The sequence below is a fragment of the Choloepus didactylus genome, chromosome 3 (genome assembly GCF_015220235.1).
Source record: "Choloepus didactylus isolate mChoDid1 chromosome 3, mChoDid1.pri, whole genome shotgun sequence".
NCBI classification, from domain to species: Eukaryota; Metazoa; Chordata; class Mammalia; order Pilosa; family Megalonychidae; genus Choloepus; species Choloepus didactylus.
This window is the reverse complement of record NC_051309.1, coordinates 64,423,730-64,446,566: the sequence shown is the minus strand read 5'-3', so window position 1 is coordinate 64,446,566 and position 22,837 is coordinate 64,423,730. Positions and strand designations below refer to the sequence as shown.

The 22,837-nt window shown below is 35.1% G+C and overlaps 1 protein-coding gene across 7 annotated transcripts in view; it reads right to left on the bottom strand.

Moving 5' to 3' along the window:
- Positions 1-22,837, bottom strand: part of ADGRL3 (adhesion G protein-coupled receptor L3) — a 912,567-nt gene that overhangs the window by 116,114 nt on the left and 773,616 nt on the right. For all 7 annotated transcript variants that reach the window (XM_037829887.1, XM_037829881.1, XM_037829884.1 and 4 more), the window contains 2 exons: positions 15,403-15,612; positions 13,067-13,287 (listed from right to left, as the gene is read on the bottom strand). In XM_037829887.1, coding sequence (XP_037685815.1) covers positions 13,067-13,287; positions 15,403-15,612 — 431 coding nt within the window. The remainder of the gene's footprint in view (positions 1-13,066; positions 13,288-15,402; positions 15,613-22,837) is intronic.

Sequence of the window (22,837 nt, the reverse complement as noted above, 5' to 3'; positions counted from 1 at the left end):
CAACAAAGGATATGACTCCCAGGGATGAATATGGACCTGGCTTCGTGGGATTGAGAATATCTTCTTGACCAAAAGGGGATGCAAAATGAAATGCAATAAAGTTTCAGTGGCTGAGAGATTTCAAATGGAGTCGAGAGGTCACTCTGGTGGACATTCTTATGCACTGTATAGATAACACTTTCTAGATTTTAATATATTGGAATAGCTAGAAGTAAAATACTTGAACTACCAAACTCCAACTCTGTAGCCTGGACTCTTGAAGACGTTTGTATAGCGTATAAGGGGTGACAATGTGATTGTGAAAACCTTGTGGATCACACTCCCTTTATCCAGTGTATGAATGGATGAGTAGAAATGGGACAAAAAACTAAATGAAAAATAGGGTGGGATGGGGGGATGATTTGGGTGTTCTTTTTTACTTTTATTTTTTATTCTTATTCTGATTCTTTCTGGTGTAAGGAAAATGTTCAAAAATAGATAGGGGTGATGAATGCACAACTATATGATGGTACTGTGAACAGCTGATCGTACACCATGGATGACTGTATGGTATGTGAATACATTTCAATAAAACTGAATTTAATTAAAAAAAATTCTGTTTGTAAAAATAGAAGCTACCAGCAAGGAAATTAAGTTATTAGTCACTAATTTGTGTAATTAGTTATCTTTTTGTTGTTGAGAAATTCTTGGCCACAGAAATAGGAATATGATGCTGCTTCTAAGCCCAAACAAACCAGAGAACTCAGGGTTGAAATATGAACATTTTCTTCATTCTTCCCATAGACTAGTTTGTCACCACCCAAATAATGGTGGCAGAGAGACCTGAGCAGGGAAATATTCATTGGTCTCCCTATGTTTTAACAAAAGCCATATTTTCCCTCAGAGTTAAAAAAAAAAAACAAGGACAAAACATGGATATTTTCACAGGCTATACACACACACACACACACTTATAGCTCAGGAATGTTGCAAAACTAATAGCAGCATAATATAGTACACTTAAGAAAGGCTGTCAGTAGGACAACCCCACTTATTTACGTACCAAACAAGTGTTTAAAAGTCAATCTAAGGAAAAAAAAAAGTCAAACAGAGAACCAAAACACATTTGCAGCAATTTCTTTTTATAGAAAAATGTGCTTCAAAAATACTTTTGAAAAAATGTTATTTTACAGATGAAGTACTTTTTATACAAATAAATTTAATTACATTATTGGAGATTTTCTTGGACTAAGGGAATTTAAAATATTAAATCATCTCCCTCACCAAATATTTTGTTAAAGTAAAATACTATCTTTAAATTTTCCCTTATAAAGTGTTACTTTTTTTGAAAATGGTCTCAGGTTTGCAAATGCTTTATTTGAAAATAAATGTACAAAATTTGGTTTTCCTTAGTTATCTCCTCTAAACGTAGAAATGAAATTACTCTTGAAATTATTATTTTCATGCTTTAAGAAAATTCTTCAATATCTATTTGGTGCAGTAGATGTAAATTCCTTTCAGAATTGAACAGTGAGAGAGGCATTATGAAACACTTAAAATGTACTGAGTAAAACATCTCTCCATGAGGACTGCCTGGACTTTACTATCTTCTGGAAGGCAGTATGGTAAAAATCCCCTTTCTAATTTGATTGCCATATGGCCATACCTGCTGTTGTTTTTGGACACCTGCTGGTTTGCTCAAAGCTTTCTGCATTTCCTCTCTTTCTCATTAACTACCTCAAAAAAATTTACATGATTTCTGTCCTCAGTTCACTGTGTCAGCATTGAAACAATTCACACTGGCTTTAAGTTTCAGGAGAGCATTTTGTGGGGTGCATACACATGCCTGGCTCAGTGCATTCCACTCAGTAACCACTGGTTAAGGGGAAACCAAGCCAGATTAGTGGGGAAAATACTATAGGAACAACTTATCACACTAAGCACAATAAGATCCAGCCTGTAGATGGCCAGAGTGACCTGTCATTAAAGCGTTAAGATTTATCTGGTAATTGCCTTTTATCCCCCTGGCAACTTTCAAATTTGTGAAATAAATAATTGCAAAAAGGTCATTCTGGTTTAATTTTTAAAGATATATCAAGTTTTTCTCTTTATGAAATTTAGTCATATGCATATAATATATAAATTATGGTCATAGCAGTACTGTAACAGAAGGCATGACTCAAAGTTGAAAAGGCAAGTGCATTTTGAATACACTACAGGTTTATCTGAAGCAATCCTGAGAAGTCTTTAGATAGCAGATATGTTCTAGAATTCAAAGGAGCATTTGTCATATATCATAAGCATTGACGAGTCTTTTTTTAAATTTAATATAAAGTTGCCATTGAAATTCTCTTTTTGTGGCATATTTTTCCCAAATTATAAAAGCAGCATATATTGTTTTAGATGTATTATAAAGTCTTGCTGAATTAATACAAGTTTATGGGTTTTAATACTCTAAAGAACTGATTCTAAGTCTCAAGGATAAATTATTATTCTCTTCCAGAATAATATTTTTAATCAAATGAAACATTAAAAATTATATAATAAACATGTTGATATCTGGAACATTCTCCCATAAAAACGTGAATTACCAACTCAATAAGTACCATCTTCATGTTTACTCAGAGAAAACTAACGAACCAAACTAAATTTCTCAAAACAGGGAAATTAGAAAACTAAAGTTTCTAAAGTTTATTCTCTTCTGCTGGACTACTCGTCACCATTTTATTATCATCACCATTTTATAAAGGTATGATTCTGTATTTAAAAAATGGTAAGGCTAATCACCGACATACTTAAATGTCACTTAAGACCTATGGTTTACAATGCACTTTAATATCGATAACACTTTCAGAGTGCAGATCCTCATTGAAAGTTAGCATGTTTAATGTAGTATCATCAAGGTGCTTTGTGACACTGTTTTGCTGCCTATTTAATTCACTCTGATCAAAGCAGACATTTTACTATTAACCAAAGTTTTTTGAAGTAATATATAATAGGAACAGTGTTTACTCCATTTTCTGCAGGACACTAAATCATATACTGAAATGTAACTAGTAAATAGTCTTTGGTTATTGTTGAACCATGAAATTTACAAGGTTTAATCATGTCATGTTGTCTGTGAGAGTTTGTTTTCCTGGTATGTGTAAACTACAAAAATTTTTCTCTGTAAAAATTTTCTATCTATATTTGCACTACATGCATATTGCAAAATGGAGAGAGTAAAGAAGAAATGAAAAGAGAGAAGTGGGAAAGGAATGAGGAAGAAGGGGAAAGATGCACACTTTAAGTATAATAAATCTAGTTCTAAGGATATTGTATAACACATTTGTAATGAATTTTTTATGTTTTGTCTGCTCAGTATCTTCTTGTGCTCAAGTATGCATCTAATCTTGAAATACCTGAGCGCAAGCGCATGAATTGGAAAAAAAAAAAAAAAAATGCTGGCAGAGTGATGCAGGAGTGGAATGTGATCAGTGGTGGTTAAGATTAGCATTTGTGGTTAGGGTACAGCTTTGGATCTTAGAATTAACTAGTACTTATAATACATCAAATATCGGTTATGTTGGCCTTTATGTTCTCAGTATAATGTTATTTTTTTTTTTTAAAGTTTTGCTCTCTCTCCAGCAAAACACATTCTACATTTTTATGATGGAGTAAAGAAAGTGCTGTTATAATTTATCAGTATTAAATTTTGCAGTTAATTCCTGTGGTTCATTCTTGCTTAATTTACAGCAGGAGACTGTGTAAGAATTGGAATTACTACTCTTATAGATTGATGCTTTTTAATATAACTATTTTAGAATTTAAAATGATGTTGGTGATGATAAAGTTTGCATTTCTTCAAGTATCAGCCAAATACTAATACCAGTAATAATAATAGTTCTAATTTAATAAATTCTTATATATGCCAGGCACTTTACATTTTTATGTACCTACACAACTCTGTACATATGAGTTTGTGTATATATACACATATATGTGTACTGATACACAAGTAATTTCAAACATTGCAATAGTCTTGAAAAGTACTTATAATCACCCCCAATTTACTAATTAGGAAAGTGAAACTCAGGGAGACTAAGCAATTTGCCTGCAGCCACACGGCTAATAAGTAGTTGAGCCTAGTCTACCATAATTCAGAGTCCATGGGGCTGCTGTGTATTTCTCAAAGAGAATAAACATGAAAGTTATAGAATAAAAAAACCATAGCTTGGTTTAAATTATAAATTCCCAGTGAGTAGGTGTAACATTTATATTGGGTCTTTCCAAATACAAAGTGATCTCTTGATAAGTTAGTGAAAGTCTCAGTATTTTTTAAAACAGCTTTATTGCAATTTTAATTTATATACCATAAAGTCCACTCTTTCAAGGTGCAGAATTCAATGGTTTTTAGTATATTTAGGGGTTGTTTTAGTATATTTAGGCAACTGTCACCCATACTTTAACTTTAGAATATTTTCATCACACAAAAAAGAAACTCTGCACCCACTGGCAGTGTCAAGCCCCTTTCTCCCTTCCCACCACTACTCCCCTCCACCCTTCCCCCAGCCCAAAACAACCACTAATTTACTTTGTGTCTCTAAAGAGATTATTAACATATAATGGATTCATACATTATATAGTCCATTAATTTAACATGTTTTTGAGGTTTATCCATTTGTTGCATATATCAGAATTTCATTCATTTTTACTGCCAAATAATAATTCCATTGTATGGATATAGCACATTTTGTTTATTCACCAACTGTTTGAACATTAGGTTGTTTCTACTTTTTGGCTATTTCTGAATAATGCTGCTATCAACACTCCTGTACAAGTTTTTATGTGGACATATATTTTCATTTCTCCTGGGGAAGCACAAATGGATCTGCCAGGACATATGGTATCTCTCTGTTTAATATTTTGAAGATCTGCTTAAGTATTTTCCCAAGTGGCTATACCATTTTACATTGCCATAAGCAATATGTGAGGGTTCCAGTTCTCCACATCCTTTATTGTAGCCCTCCCAATGGGTGAGGTTATAATACTTTTAAAGTTTATCTTTAGATGTGTAGTGATAACTACAGAGGTTATTTCTTTTGTTCCATTAACAATTCAAGTCCAACATTTTATTTTACAGCTCACATTACACTGCATTTTGGAAATAATAGGATAGCAGTCCTGATTATCTTTAAAATGGTTCTAGTGTGGCTAACTCCTTAACAGGAAAATTTATGCTTGAATGAGAATTCTTAGCTTGATGACATATTATCTCCAGTTCCTGGAGGTTAAAACATGATACAATAAGCCTTAAGTCTCTAATAGACATACACATAGAACATGGACTTAGTCCTTATTAAAATAACATATAAACACACACATGCACTCCCCCCGACACATGTTGAGTGAGTACCTTGATGTGTCAATGAAAAACAATTCTTCATTAACTGTTCTATTTCCCACTGGCCAAGTTGTAATCAAACATACCTGCTGATCATCTATTTAGTAAGCTTAAATAAATGCTTCATGTCAATGAAATACTGTAATAATATTTTATACCATAATATAACAGTAAGATGCTTAGAGAAATGCTCCCAATGAAAATATGATTTTTCTGTGTTTGCTCAGAAATTGTGGACAGATTATATTAAATAAACCTGTGCATATAACTTGCAGATATTATGACGTTCAATGTTCATTGGCTAGGCTTTTTTTTAAATCAAACTATAACCTCACATTTAACAAAAACTCAGTAATCACTTTTCCCACCCAAATTATAATACTTGGTTAAATAATAAAGTGCAAATAAGGAAATTTGGGGGCTTTTAGCTAAGAAAGGAGAGACGACTCCTTTTATAGCAGCTCTTAAGCTAGTGAGCTAGGGAAATAAATGTAAGACTTAATAGATGATTTATAACAATTTTGAGATCATAAAACTTGATTTCAATTTTTTTCAAGAGCTTGACTATTCTTCAAGTACTTAAGGATGTTCTGGTCCATTATAAATGTTCATGACCTAATCTACAACTTTCAAAAACCCCTTATTAATTTTCTGGCCCAGATTTTAATTTTCAGGCTATTCTCGGGGCTTCACCCCTTTCCAGTATCAACTCCCCTCACAACTCACTTGCAAGCTTTTCTTCCAATCCTATTCATCAAAACTATTGCTTTTTCTGTTGTATATTGAGACAGTGAGAAAAGTGTTATAAACTATAATGTGACTTTTTTTTTCTTTAAGTAAAGATTAACTGTTCAAACAGCAATTTTTCATAATATTGAGGTAATTAAAGTTTAAATGAACTGATTAGTTTCAGGTCATAAAACCAAAGTATTTAGCACTGAGTTTCCAAAACAGTCCTCTATGAAATATTGGGAAAGTCAGTGCCAGCTTTTGCTATAATTAAGCTGCTGAGAGTACCATATTGGAAGGCTTCACTGAATGTCCCTGTGAATAATAGTATAAGAGAGGCAAAGGGAAGATACAAAAACAGAGATAAAAATGGAAGTAAATGCTCATTAAATGGTGAATACTGCAATTGAGACCTGTAGTCCATTAACACAGATATACTAAACAAAACAAAACAAAACTGTGCTAGTCTCTTAAACTGATTTTTAAAATGTGACCAAGTGTTAGTCTAAGTACATTCTTGAGAATAATGTCAGTATAGATGAAAGATTTCATTAAACAAACATCACAAAATAAGAAAATTCACTTACAGGCTTTGCAAATTGATGGCAGAGTAAGCAACTTCTCAAAATCAAATTATGTATGCACTGTGTGTGACTAGGTTTTTTTGATATAATAAATTCAACAACCCTAATAACATTTCATAGAAGAACACATCATAATCCATCAGCCAGATGGAATATGAGAGTTACCTCTGTCTCAAAATAACATTTATTTAACCTACAAAAGCAATTTTTTTCCTCTAATGTTGTCTCTTAACATTGATAAGATTCTCTACTTATAAAAAAAAAATGTAAAGTATTACTGCTATTAAAGGTTTCAGAAATAAAACATCATTGTCAGTACATTACTGTACAATTAAGTACATTAAGAGGAGAGAAAAAGGGAGAAATGTCTGTTTTGGGGGGTTATTATAATATATATATTCAGTGGCTTTATTCTAGATGTACTCTAGGTGGGTGAGACTGAGAGGTAAAAATTTAAAAATTGTGAAGTTTCAAAACAAGTGAAATAGATTTCCAAGTCATAAAAATTTGCTGCTTTGAGCTTAATAAGAATTTATAGAAAATGGCTGACAATATTGCTTTGATTTGTGACTAATTCCAGTTTATTTAGACTATGGACTATGCATATTTTTATTTAAAAAATCCAAGAACTTTTTTGCAATGGATTTGCCACCAGAACATAGGTGTTGTGAAAACCATTGTTAAATCTTAAGCCAAAATGGGAAAGGAAAAGATTCATATCAACGTTGTTGTCATTGGACACTTAGTTTCGGGCAAATCCCCTTCTACTGGCCACCTGACCTACAAATGTGGCGGGATCTATCAAAGAACCATCAAAAAAATTGGGAGATAGCCCTGAGATGCGAAAGTGCTTCAAGACTGGATCTTGGATAAACTGAAGGCTGAACATGAGCATAGCATCTCCCTGCGGAAATTTGAGACCAACAAGTATTATTTGACCATCACTGATACCCTAGATACAGAGATTTTATTTAAAATATGATTACAGGCACATCTCAGGTTGACTGTGCTGTCCTGATTGTTGCTACTGGTGTCAGTGAATTTGAAGTTGGTATCTCCAAAAGTAGGCAGACTTGTGAGCATGCCCTTCTGACTTATACGCTGAGTGTGAAAAAACTAATTCCACAGAGCCACTCTACAACCAGAAGATACATAGGGAAATTGTTAAGGAAGTTAGCAACTACATCGCATAAATTGGCTACAATGCCAACACAGTAGAATTTGTGCCAATTTCTGGTTGGAATGGTGACAATATGCTGAAGCCAAGTGCTAACATGACTTAGGGGATGGAAAGTCACTTGTAAGGATAACAATGCCAGTGGAACCATGCTGCTTGAAGCTCTGGATTGCATCCTGCCACTTACTCGTCCAACTGACAAATTCCTATGTCTGCCCTTCCAGAATGTCTACAAAATTCATGGTGATGGCACTGTCCCTGTGGGCCAAGTAGAGACTGGTGTTCTCAAACTGGGAATGGTGTCACTTTGTTCTAGTCAAAATTACAACTAAAGTAAAGTGTGCTGAAATGCACTATGAAGCTCTGAGTGAAGCTCTTCCGGGGGACAATGTGGGCTTCAATGTCAAGAATGTGTCTGTACCATGGGTGATTGTATGATATGTGAATATATCTTGATAAAACTGAATTTAAAAAACAAAAAAAATGCAATAAAATAAAAATATAGAATGTAAAAAAAAAAATAGAATTTCCATACAGAGAACTCCAACATACTCTCCCTATTCCAGATACTCAGATCTATCAATTTTAACATTTTGCTACCTTTGAATCTCATTCTATCTACCTACCTACCTACCTACCTACCTACCTACTACCTATCATCTTCTGAACATCTGAAAGAAGACTGCATGCATCATAATCCTTGATCACATAATAATTCCAAGTACATTTCCTACAAATAAGGATATTCACTTATATTATCAACTTATGTGCAGTTATCAAGTTCAAGAAATTTAACATTGGATATGAAGCTTATATTCTATATCCCAATTTTTCTCATGTCCCACTAATGTCCTTTGGAACATTTTCTCCTCTGTTCTTAGGTCCCATCAAATATCAGGTATTGCACTGAATTGTCATTATCTCTTTACTTTATCTTTTTTTCTTTTTTTTACTGTGGGAACATATATTCAGCATAATTCTTCCCATCTTAACCCCTCCCAAGCATACCAGTAGTAGGATTAATCACATTCACAATGCTGCAGTACCCTTACCATCATCCATTACTAGAACTTTCCCTTCACCCTAAAATAGAATCCTATACTCATTTTGTATTAACTCCCATTGTCCCTGCCTCCCTACACCTGGTAACCTGTACTCTACTTTCAGTCTCTATGAGTCTGCATATTTTCTGATACTTTCTTTGTGGTTACCAGGGGGCTTAAATTTAACATCCTAAATCTGTAACAATCTCATTTGCATTAATATCAATTTAACTTGAATAGCTTACATAACCTACGTTCATGTAACCCTCTGTGCCCTCACCTAAATTTAGTTATAATCACAAATTACATATTTATACATTCTGAGTCCAAAACCATTGATTTATCATTATATTTTATGCATTTGCCTTTTAAACCCTGTAGGAAATAGAAAAAGTAGAGTTACATATCAAAAATAAAATATTACTGGTATTTACCACCCCCCCCCCCCAAAAGAAAAGAACGTGTCTGTAAAACATGTTCATTGTGAAACACGGCTGAGACAGCAAAAATGGGCCACCAATGGAGCTGCTGGTTGTACTGCTCAGGTGATTATCCTGAACCAGCCAAGCCAAATCAGTGCTGAATACGCACTTGTACTGGATTGTCACATAGCTTATATTTGCTTGCAAGTTTACTGAGCCGAAGAAGACTGACTGCTCTTCTGATAAGAAGCTGGACCCTAAGGTCTTGAAATCTGGTGATGCTGCCATCATTGATATGGTTCCTTCCAAGCCCATGAGTGTTGAGAGCTTCTCTGATTATCCTCCTCTGGGTCACTCTGCTGTTTGTGATATGAGACAGACAGTGGCTGTGGGTGTCATCAAGACAGTAGACAAGAAAGCTGCTGGAACTGGCAAGGTCACCAAATCTGCCCCAAAAGCTCAAAAGGCTAATGAATATTATCCAAAACACCTGCCCCAATCTTAAACAGTGGCGGAAGGGTGGTCTCAGAACTGTTTGTCTCAGTTGGCCATTTAAGTTAAATATTGAAAGACTGGTTAATGATAACAATGCGTCTTAAAACCTTCAGAAAGCAAGAACTGTTTTCTGTACCATTTGTTTCTTTTATGTGGCAGTTTTCAATAATTAGTTTTTAAAATCATTACTTTTTTCTTGTGAACAATTTGACTAAAAATCTGTCACAGAATTTTGAGACTGATTAAAACAAAGTTTAATGAGAAACCCGTGACTTCTTTTGAAAGATCAAACCTGAATTGCATAGGCAAAGACTTAGAGTTGTCCATAATCTATTTCTGGTATTCTACCTGCTGATATTTGATAGGAATTTGACAGCTCAGGGTTAACAAAATATTTTTAGAACAGGAATTGAGGGTTTTGTTCACCTATGGCTAAGGGAGGGGCCATCACTCAAGCAGATTTATGTACTTAGTAAAAATTTAGGAGAACGGTTTGCCAGTTGCAATGTGTGGTTAGGACGGAAAAGCAAAAAGTAATGTAATATTTATAAGGTCCCTTCTAAGAAGGCTAAGTTCTGTATAAAGGTCATGTATTGCATACAGAATTTTCATTTGGTGTAGTTACATCAACAACATAAATTTGAGAGTTAATTGTACCCAGGCTCCAGGAAGTTAAAAAAAAAAAAATCAGTGCGGTGCCTAAGAAGTAACATTAGAGGAAAAGAAACAAACACAACAACTTGACATAGTAGAGTTACACGAAAAAAAGATTCACATGATGAGCAGGGAGTGGGGAATGCCATTTGAAATAAAGTAAAAGCAATAAACAACAGTAACAGAAACTGGAACAATGAAAACTGATTTAATAAAAAGGAAAAAGATATATAATTTTATATGCAGAAATCTTATGAGTTGTACCAAAATTCATTGGCTTTTATTTTTTCTAAGAGAAAATATCTTGATTAAAGCCTCAATGGAAACACAATGTATTCATTTCAGCTTCTCAAGTAAACACTAATGACTGAATAATGTTTCTCTTTTTAACATCTGCTTCTTCAATGGGCAAAACAGCACTATATAGATGTTAGGTTGGATGAATTCCCAAAGGGTAAAAGTTAAACATTTTTTCCATGTATTCCAAAGGCCTCTCCGTGAATAATTTATATAAAATATATAAATGGGACACTAAAATGCTCCATGTCTGCCTGTGATAGAATTTTAATGCAATTTTCCTGTCTTTTTCTTTCCCTCTTTAATTTATTTTCCCTTTTCCCTGAATCTGTTTTGCTTCTCTTCATGTTGGGGAAAAATCATAATTGCAGAGCTAAACTATTATTCAGGCTTGTTTTAAATCTATGCCTGGGAAATAAATTAGTCTCTATTCCCACAGTGTAATAATGAAAGTAAATGAGAGATTCCAGTTAGGTGCAGGAAATTAAAGCAATGATGACCAGAGATTTAACAAAGTCACAAGAGAGTACATATTATTGATTTTAAGAGAAGATAGATTTCTACAATCCAGAAAATGACATGTCTCAAAAACAAATGAACAAAACACAAAGCAAACAACTTGAGTCAGTTTATAACAGAAAAATTTGCAACATAAAACAACAAAAGCCAATTATGAACTTCAAGAGAGCAAAATTAAACTATGTAAGAGCAATATTTGAAGTAGTATAATGTCACAAATAACTTTTAAACTATAGCATTCAACCTACTATCTTAGGAGGAAAATGCATTAAGCAAAACGTTAAATCCTATGATTTCTGGGGATGACTGAAAATGGGTAAGGAGGTTTTCTTTGAGGTGATGACAATCTAAAATTAGATAATAATGGTGATTACACACTCTCTGAATATACTAAAAGTCGCTGAACTACATACTTTAAAAGAACACTTTTTATGGTATGTGAATTTTATATCAATAAAACTGTTAATAAAAAAAAAAAATCCTATGATCTGTCTTCCTCCCTACCTTTAAAATGTCCTTACTGGCAATCCCAGACAATGGTTCTTTCTAATTTTAGAATAATCTTTACCACCATTATCACTGGGATCTACCCAATAAACTCAGATGTGACCACAATTCACAAAGGTTAGATTAAAAAATAATTACTATTATTTACATTTAGACAAATGACTTTATATAGCCTGTTACTGTACTCAAGAAGAAAACTCAACAGAAATTAGATGGTTTTCCTTTAATATTATTGTTGGTCTCTATGCACCCAAAATATATGCTATTTTAATTATACTCCCAATAATTCTGGAATCCTCTTCTTGTTATTCCTTCCTTACTGAGTCTTCACCTTCGGGAAGCAAGTTGCTATACCGCCAGTATGTTCAGGCTGCTGATTGCAGGTGGAAAGTTATGAAATTTGGTTTAACCTCTATACAAAGTTATGTTATCTAAATCTGAGTCTTCACTGCTGTTGGAAATCTTTTCATTAATATCTAATTGGCTTACCACATTTTTCCAGACTGCTTATTTTGAAGCTTTTCAAATCTTCTGTCTTTTCAACATGACCTCACCTAATCACTCAGCAGAAGTCAGCATCTTGACTGAAAAGTTTTTCCAGTTCAAAATTTATCTTACCTGTTTTTTTTTTTTTTTTCCCCCTTCACACTCACCTGAGAAGAAAGGGCTTATTTCTACCATCTCAAGAAAACCCTAATTTAGTTAAAATAAATTTGACTTGGTTTATCACATGCCTGCCACTATCTAGCTCTGTAATCATGGACAATGCAATTAATTTATCTGGTCCTTGATTTTCTCACCAGTAAAATTAATGCTTTGGACTTGGTAACTTCAAAGGCCACTTTCAGTACTAATTTAAGATTTTCTTTATCTATTCTACTAATCTTGTCTTCCTACTTCCTCTAGGACTTTCCCTTTCATTAAGCCCTTGCATACAAACACAATAGTATTTTCTCTGCATTGATTAGCTAATTCTTTGATACCTGCTTCAATTTCCTTGAAAGATATTAAAATTATCATCTCTTATGATTACTCAAGTTTATAATATAGCAGAAAGACCATGCTGTTTTAGAATAGCACCATACTGGGTCTCAAGAATATTATTTTTCTTTTTACTTCATAACAAAAGTATAGCCATAGATTATATTATACCCATTACTTTTCCAGTTCCTTCATTTGCTGCTATAAGGTAAAAGCTCACAAGAAAATCCAAATTTTTCGATTTCAACTATATTTAAGAAAGGGAACAAAAGGAGGAAAAAACACAACAAACTCACACTTTATCTGTTCCATAGCTTCTGTAGTCCACTGCAGCTGACACTGCCACAATGAGTGCAGGCATCCCGTAGCCGACCAGATAAAAGTATTTTCTACGTGAATGTTCACTTTCAAAAACCTCCACCAGCATAATATAGAGCTGCACTCCCTCCAGGAACATCCAGGTGAAGGCAGCCAAGAAGAAGAAATGCAAAAGGGCGGCAAAAACAGCACAGGCAATCTAGGAAAAGCACCAAATGATTCATTCAAATAACTGTACCAAATGAAATGTTTGCCAACTACCATAAAATTAAAATAAATATTTATTGAGACTGCAATAATAAAATAGATTTGCAAGGGAATGATTTAGACCAGGTTCTTAAAATCTCTTAAAATTAAACAATATCACCAATTATGAGTCTTCTATGATGAGATAATTAGTTGTTATTAATTAATTGCTTGTTTATTTCTCCCCTTCCTTGTTTCAGAAAAGATTTGAGGTGGCATTGGGAAGTTCATGCTATAAAAGTGTAAAAATAGATCTGGCTAAAATAAAGGGTTCTAGAAGTGCTTTGTTTCTCTAATTTTTTGTTATTGTACTTAATATTGGTCCAGACAAGCTTGGTTTAAAAAGGCAACCATCCCTTAATTTGGTTTATTTTCTAAACTACTACAAGGTTCAGTTGACCATACATTAATTTCCTATTCTTATGTCTGTTCCAGGAATTATCATTCCTTTGGAATTCTTCATTTTTTACAGGAAGTCTTGACTAAAATTGTTATTTCCCCACTAGAAAGGTCAACAAATTTACAGCAATGATCAGATTAGTATGGATTCATTGATCAATATGAACCTTAAGAAATGAGACAAAAGGCAGGTCAATTTCACTGGGTTAGGAAGATGACAATGAAGGGGAGCTGTGGAAGTCAAATGTCTGAGGAGCTAGAGACTAAAGCAAGGCCAAAACACCATGTGGGAAGGAAGAGAGCCCCTAATTAGCAGTAAGAATAAAGACAAATTTGGCTGAACCATAATCTATCAATGTTCTTTATGTTATGTCAGAAATTAGTTTTGTGCAGTAAGCAATGTTTGCTGAAGTTTATTATACCATATGCAACATCAGGAAACAAAAAACAAGAATAGATTTTCAAAATGAAAAGGAATTACCCAGCATTTGAATTGTAGGTTAACAACAGAATAAAATGGTATTTTCTTGGAAAAGAACACAATTTTCCATTTCTTGCTTTTAAAGAGTTAAAACTTCAACTATTAATTTGTGTCAGAAGGCTTTACTTTTTGGGGAAAAGAAATGCGCACTTTGATTGCCTATTCATATGTATGCATTTATGGGAAAAGAAATTTGTATATGATAACCAATTAAATGTATGATCACTATAATTGTACCCTTTACAGCCATTAATCATGAATACGTAATCACAGACAAAAATCCACCTGCATTTTTATTGTAAAGTACTCCATACATATGGACACAAACAGAAAACAGCATTAAGTAATTGTATTATTTAATATACTCACAAGTTTTCTATTCAGCTTGCATCATGCACATGAATCTTATGTAAACATAAACCCCCTCACAAAAGTCATAACAAAATATTATTTTAAAAATTATAAAAATAAAATCTTTCTAATATATTAGATTGTTCTTATTTATATTTTCAGCTTGGTCTTACCTAGAACAGTTGGCTAGTGCTGTTCCCACCCTCCCTCCTTTCCTTCTTTCCCTCTTTTCCTCCCCTCCTTTCTTGATTGACTAAAGGTAAATAGTAGTCAAGCACAAAGGTGGCAATTATAGATGTGAACACAACTTGAGTAAATATGGAGTGTCAAACGAACATTTAGGGAAGTTTATACATTCTAAAAATCACCTGCAGTTCATATTATTTTCCAAATAAATCAATTAGAAAAACTCATTTTAGATATGCAGTTTTTAATATATCCACTGCCCTTTCTAAAAGGGATACTACAAACTTCAAAAGATAACTATTATCTCTTTTTAAAAGAAACACCTCCATTCCTCAAATGATTTCATTAAGCTTTCCTCAATACTCAGCTCCGTGACTGAAAAAAGGAAAGAAAATCACAATGAAAATATGGCAGTTCTTTAGAAAGACAAGTTTATGAAACAGAATTTCTGAAGAATTGTACATCTCATCCATATAATTCATTGCTTCTTTATGATACTAGCACATGAAAAATGGCAAACTGAATAATATCTGAAAATTAGTGTCTATCTTTGACAGCTGGAAGAGAGGATGCTTTAAAATATGAAAATATCCAGCACTGGAAACCTGGAAGTAGAGAAATCCTTTACTAATATCAGTGTAAGTTTCTTACTGGTTGGTCAGTCCTGTTGATTCCAATCAGGAAGAGCAGCTCTGCTACAAAGAGGCTGATACAGAGGTTCTTGTGGATGGTATTACGGTCACTCTGGAGCCCGCGGAAAAAGCAAAATGTGAAGATGCAAATCAGGAGACAAACAAGGGACAGCAAGATTCCAACCCATGTGATCACATCCAGAAGGAGGTCATGGACCGCATCACTGTGCTGGAAACACAACAGAAAATCAATAAGTTTCCAATTATGCATAACCAATTATAACGTTTGTAAGCACCTGGATTCATGAAGCATGATTTTAGTAACTGTATTAAATATCCTCCAAACCCACAATGAATAACATAACTTCATTATTTGGGATTTCTACTCCATAGACAAAGCATTTTATCTTTTTTCTGGAGTATTAATCAGTTTGATGTTCAGGGATGTCAGCAGTGTTTGCACCTTTCTTAGTTACATACATTTTCAGGATATAAATAGTTGAAGCAGATCAACTTAATTCTGGCCAAAGAATTCAAGGAAAACCGTTTTGGTTTTCATCCTTTATCACTTTTTTAAAGTAAGTTTCAGACAACTCCTGCTAGGTAATACTCTATGTTAAAAATTATGCTATACATTTAGGAAAATGATTTCTCAGTGGAAATGATTTTTTTGAATTGCCTATGGATTTTCATTAAAAACAAAATTCCTTTATTATATAATACTTTATCAGAATTTCCAAGGGTGAGGTTATAAAAGTATGTATTTCTATAAAGATACCCAGTAAATTCTGATGAACATACACATGTGTACCATTTATTTAGTGAAGATCTAAATGAATGTGGATATTCATTGGATATATATTTCTATTAAATGATTTAAGGAGATAATGAAGTTTGATTCTTGCAAGGTTTTGCATGAATGGAACCTGTTATACAAAGAAGGAAAATAAGTATTCAGAATTACCGTACCAGATAGCAGCATAAAAGAGCTGGAGGAAGAGAAGGAGGTGGAGGACGAGAAGGATGAGAAAGAAAAAGAAAAGAAGAAGCTCATGCTAACTTCTGAATTGAAACTACATCTTTCAGCTCCATCAAAACTGTCCTCCTAGCTCCATACTTGTCATTGCTTGTTCAGTCCACTATCTCATTTCTGGCTATTGACCTGGGTCTTTGTCCTAAGATTCAACACTCTAATTCCACCCTATTGTAGTTTGCTTCCACCTAAAACCACTAGTGTGAAGATTTAGAATTTATAGTAGTCCAACACATCAGTGTGTCAACAGCTAAGAACATAGCTGAGAAATTATCCATGGCCGTCAACTCTTCTTTTATTCTAGGTTTCTTAAAAGTTCTAAATACCAGCCTAACTTCTATCAGTAGGGAAGTGGAGAAATAAACAATGGTTAATTTATGCAACAATAATCCAAAGAACAGTGGAAAATCAGTATACTAGATTCACACTTACCAACATGGGTACTTCTAAAAAATCTAATATTAGATTTAAAAAAACCAAATGACAAAAAATCTGTACACTATGATATTTATTCATATAAACTTTCAAAACACAAATCAATGATATTAAATTTTTTTTTTTTTTGGATTATGCAACTCCTTGAGTTGACAACAGGAGGTGTGTTTCTAACTGATACCTTTTCCAGTTGAGTAAACTATGCGAACTGATTTTCATTTCATAACGGAAGTTATTATATTCAATTATCTCTCACAGTAAGTTACCCCACTTAACAACATATAAATAAATGTCCAGGTTATCTATTTTTATTTGTTTTTATCCACATGTCATACTTCCAAAGATTTTATTCTGAATGAGGAAGTTTTTCTTATAAGTGAGCCACCATTCCAGATCCTGAATCCTAGCACTTCTCATACTGTCAGATATGACTTCACAGTTGTTATTTGATAAAGAACTCTGCCAGAATACTGTCAATGAAACATTTTGAAATATTCCTGCATAACTCGAGATATATTTCTCAGAAGGTGCTCAAATCAGGAAAGGAAACCACAGGAAATTTTGTTTTAATGGCTTTGTTCTCCAAAGGACACTACTAAAGTAGTGTGGGTTCTCTGATAGCTTAAATTACTTTTACTATTTGAGAGTGGAGAGTGGTTAGTGCTACCTGGTTGTCTGAACAGAGGGCTATTTGCTCTCTTCTTTTACTCAAAGGAAAGATGCTGTGATTGAGTATCAAGCACTACTGCTCAGCACAGCAGTCTTCCATAATGGGAAAATGGCAGGTATAATACATTCTCAAATGTGCCCTAAAGACCTAAAACACTAAGGTAAAAATGAAACCAAAAAAAACTCCTACCTTTGCCTGGGGAGTTGCATTATTAGAAATGTATTTACTTTATTCAGTGCCTTCATAGGCCTTTCAAAAACCCCACACAGAGTTATTAAAAGAATACCAGATTTCAAAATGTCAGTAGAAAAAGTACATACCACTCAAATACAAAACAAAAAAGCCTAGTGATTACACCTTTCATGTATGACTGTCTAGCTCAGTAAACATCAACATCAACCAGCCATTTGTTTACTTTACTGGGATTGCAACATCACTGAAATACAAGCCACTACTAGAATTTTATCAGCAAGGGAAAAAGAAAAGACCACTAGACATTAAATGCTAATAAGATATGTAATTATAGTCGTCTTTATAATAGTACAACTATTATAAATAATTCCATGGCAGAATTTCCAGGAGGCCAGTGTCTGAAGAAACTTCTTTTAAGATGATGGCCAACTAAAACTCAATCATGTATAACATAAACCCATGCCTCTGAGAGCAGAGATGTATCCAGTTCATCTTATTAATGCTATATCCCAGCACCTACTACTGTGCTTGACACATGAAAAAAATGCTTATTAAATATTTGTTTTTAAGTGAGTATATTCCTACTTCTCTTACACCAAATGTCTTAAAGCCAAACCCACTGATATCAGTGTTGCCTTAGAATCCATTTAATCTTCACACGGATGTTTACTAATATATCACATACTACATGCCCAAAACTGAGCTCCTAATCTTATCCTGCCCCTAATTAATCCTCTGCTGTTTCCTATGCTTTCCCCATTTCAATAGACAGCAATTCCATTCTTCAAGGTATTTTAGCCAAAAATTTAGTTATATTTGATCCCTCTCTTTTTTTTATACACTATATTTAAACCAGCTGGAAATCCCGTAGGTTTTACTTTCTAAGTCTGGCCGATTCTCATCACTTCTACTGCACCATCTTGGAACCACCTGATTTTTTTGAATAGCCTCTTTAGTAATCTTCCTAATGTGAACCTCAACCATCTTCCCTCTATATTAAACAGAACAGAGGGATCTTTTTAACATGTAAGTCAGATAAAATCACTCCTCTGCTTAAAGCCTCTAATGGCCCCCATCTCAATGAAAGTAAAAACCAAATTCTTCACAAAGACCAAAAAGGTCTTATAAGATCTGCCCTCCTGTGACTTTATCTCCTACTTATTCACTGCATTCCACCCCAGTTGGCGGGATCAATTCTCTGAATATGCCAGGCACATTTCAGCCTTAAGATCTTTAAATTTGATATTTGCTTGGCCTGGAATGCTCTTCCAAAAGATAGCTGCATCTCACTACCCTCCTTCAGCTCTTCACTCAAATATCACATTCTTATCAACAGTTTTTCTGAGTCACCCATGTAAAATTGCAAACACATTTCTTCATTCTGGCTCTATTCCTTTCCCTGTATTATTTTTTTTCCTTATCACTTAAATTCTGCATTTTATTTATTTTCCTTGTTTATTGACTGTGTCTACCACTGGAAATTCAGATCTAAGAGAATAAGCACTTTTTGTCTTGTCTGATCACAGATGTATCCCCAGCTCCTAGAACAATGTTTACCATAGAATGGATGCACAATTAGTGTGCTGATTGAATAAATGAACCCCTCTTTAATGTTTACCTCATCCACAATGGATTTAGATTATGAACTACAATCTGCCCACTGCACTGTCCTTGGAACTCTATAGTTCTTAAATCATCTGCTCTAAAATCTCAATTAAAAGATAAAGAAAATTAAAGCTGGAGAATGAGAAGTCTGTTAAACAATATCTCAAGATATCCTGAAATCTCAATGTGGCAAATAATAATGAAAATGGGAATCCAAGTTTGCATGCAAGGGGATTTCAGGGTAAGGCGTATAGTCTAAAGACTCGGGTGTAGCCTTATCACTCCAATTTATTAGTTGTTACCTTGAACAAACTATAAAACCTCTTTAAGTATTGTGAAGTCACATCTATATGGGGATCAAATAACTGAGCCACAGTTAATAGCGACGAGCAATGGGCATAATATATGTGCAAATAGGAAGGCCAATGTTTCTTTGTTTCTTTTTTAAATCTGAAAATATTCTGGGAATATTCTCATGTTTGACAACAATCTTCATTTAATAATCAACATTATGTATGATGAGTGGATCAGAAAAATAATAACTGTAACAATGAGAATTATTAACTTCATTTTAACTAAGGACACCAAACATTATTCCAGTAAAGAAGTAAAGAATTATCTACTTTCACTTTTTTTCCAGGTTAGTTTTTATTATTAATATTTGTGCTGACTGAAAAATGAAGGCCAAAAATAAACTCCATAGCATCTGATGGAGGCATATTAAAAATGTAGAATCTGAATTTCATCTCCATTCCTGTACAACTGCGTTTATGACTTTTAAATAATACCACAAGAGGGGAGGCGGGGCAAGATGGCAGACTGGTGAGCTGTATGTTTTAGTTACTCCTCCAGGAAAGTAGGTAAAAAGCCAGGAACTGCGTGGACTGGACACCACAGAGCAATCTGTCTTTGGGCATACTTCATACAACACTCATGAAAACGTGGAACTGCTGAGATCAGCGAAATCTGTAAGTTTTTGCGGCCAGGGGACCCGCGCCCCTCCCTGCCAGGCTCAGTCCCGGGGGAGGAGGGGCTGTCATCTCCAGGAAGGAGAAGGGAGAATTGCAGTGGCTGCTCTCATCGGAAACTCATTCTACTGATTCAAACTCCAACCATAGATAGACTGAGGCCAGACACCAGAGACTCTGAGAGCAGCCAGCCCAGCAGAGAGGAGACTGGCATAGAAGGAAAACAACACGAGAAGCTCCAAAGTAAAAGCAGAGGATTTTTGGAGTTCTGGTGAACACAGAAAGGGGAAGGGCGGAGATCAGGCCTTGAGGCGCATATGCAAATCCCGAAGCAAGGCTGATCTCTCTGCCCAGGGCACCTTTCCTTAATGGCCCTGGTTGCTTTGTCTATTAGCATTTCAATAACCCATTAGATCTCTGAGGAGGGCCGTTTTTTTTTTTTTTTTTTTTTTTTTTTTAAATCCTTTTTGCTTTTTCTAAAACAATTACTCTAAGAAGCTCAATACAGAAAGCTTCAAAGAATTGAAATTTGGGCACGTCAAGTCAAGAGCAGAAATAAGAGAGCTCTGAGACAAAAGGCAATAATCCAGTGGCTGAGAAAATTCACTAAACAACACAACTTCCCAAGAAAAGGGGGGTGTCCGCTCACAGCCACCATCCTGGTGGACAGGAAACACTCCTGCCCATCGCCAGCCCCATAGCCCAGAGCTGCCCCAGACAACCCAGTGTGACGGAAGTGCTTCAAATAACAGGCACACACCACAAAACTGGGCGTGGACATTAGCCTTCCCTGCAACCTCAGCTGAATGTCCCAGAGCTGGGAAGGGGGAGCAGTGTGAATTAACAGAGCCCCATTCAGCCATCATTTGAGCAGACTGGGAGCCTCCCAACACAGCTCAGCAGCCCAGAACTGCCCTGGGGGGACGGCACTCACCTGTGACATAGCACAGTCATCCCTCAACAGAGGACCCGGGGTGCACAGCCTGGAAGAGGGGCCCACTTGCAAGTCTCAGGAGCCATACGCCAATACCAAAGACTTGTGGGTCAGTGGCAGAGACAAACTGTGGCAGGACTGAACTGAAGGATTAGACTATTGCAGTAGCTTTAAAACTCTAGGATCATCAGGGAGATTTGATTGTTAGGGCCACCCCCCCTCCCCGACTGCCCAGAAACACGCCCCACATACAGGGCAGGCAACACCAACTACACACGCAAGCTTGGGACACCAATTGGGCCCCACAAGACTCACTCCCCCACTCACCAAAAAGGCTAAGCAGGGGAGATCTGGCTTGTGGAGAACAGGTGGCTCGTGGACGCCACCTGCTGGTTAGTTAGAGAAAGTGTACTCCACGAAGCTGTAGATCTGATAAATTAGAGATAAGGACTTCAACTGGTCTACAAACCCTAAAAGAACCCTATCAAGGACAGCAAATGCCACGAGGCCAAAAACAACAGAAAATTATAAAGCATATGAAAAAACCAGACGATATGGATAACCCAAGCCCAAGCACCCAAATCAAAAGACCAGAAGAGACACACCTAGAGCAGCTACTCAAAGAACTAAAGATGAACAATGAGACCCTAGTACGGGATATGAAGGAAATCAAGAAGACCCTAGAAGAGCATAAAGAAGACATTGCAAGACTAAATAAAAAAATGGATGATCTTATGGAAATTAAAGAAACTGTTGACCAAATTAAAAAGATTCTGGACACTCATAGTACAAGACTAGAGGAAGTTGAACAACGAATCAGTGACCTGGAAGATGACAGAATGGAAAATGAAAGCATAAAAGAAAGAATGGGGAAAAAAATTGAAAAACTCGAAATGGACCTCAGGGATATGATAGATAATATGAAGCGTCCGAATATAAGACTCATTGGTGTCCCAGAAGGGGAAGAAAAGGGTAAAGGTCTAGGAAGAGTATTCAAAGAAATTGTTGGGGAAAACTTCCCAAATCTTCTAAACAACATAAATACACAAATCATAAATGCTCAGCGAACTCCAAATAGAATAAATCCAAAAAAACCCACTCCGAGACATATACTGATCACACTGTCAAACATAGAAGAGAAGGAGCAAGTTCTGAAAGCAGCAAGAGAAAAGCAATTCACCACATACAAAGGAAACAGCATAAGACTAAGTAGTGACTACTCAGCAGCCACCATGGAGGCGAGAAGGCAATGGCACGATATATTTAAAATTCTGAGAGAGAGGAATTTCCAGCCAAGAATACTTTATCCAGCAAAGCTCTCCTTCAAATTTGAGGGAGAGCTTAAATTTTTCACAGACAAAGAAATGCTGAGAGAATTTGCTAACAAGAGACCTGCCCTACTGGAGATACTAAAGGGAGCCCTACAGACAGAGAAACAAAGACAGGACAGAGAGACTTGGAGAAAGGTTCAGTACTAAAGAGATTCGGTATGGGTACAATAAAGGATATTAATAGAGAGAGGGAAAAATATGGCAAACATAATCCAAAGGATAAGATGGCCGATTCAAGAAATGTCTTCACGGTTTTAACATTGAATGTAAATGGATTAAACTCCCC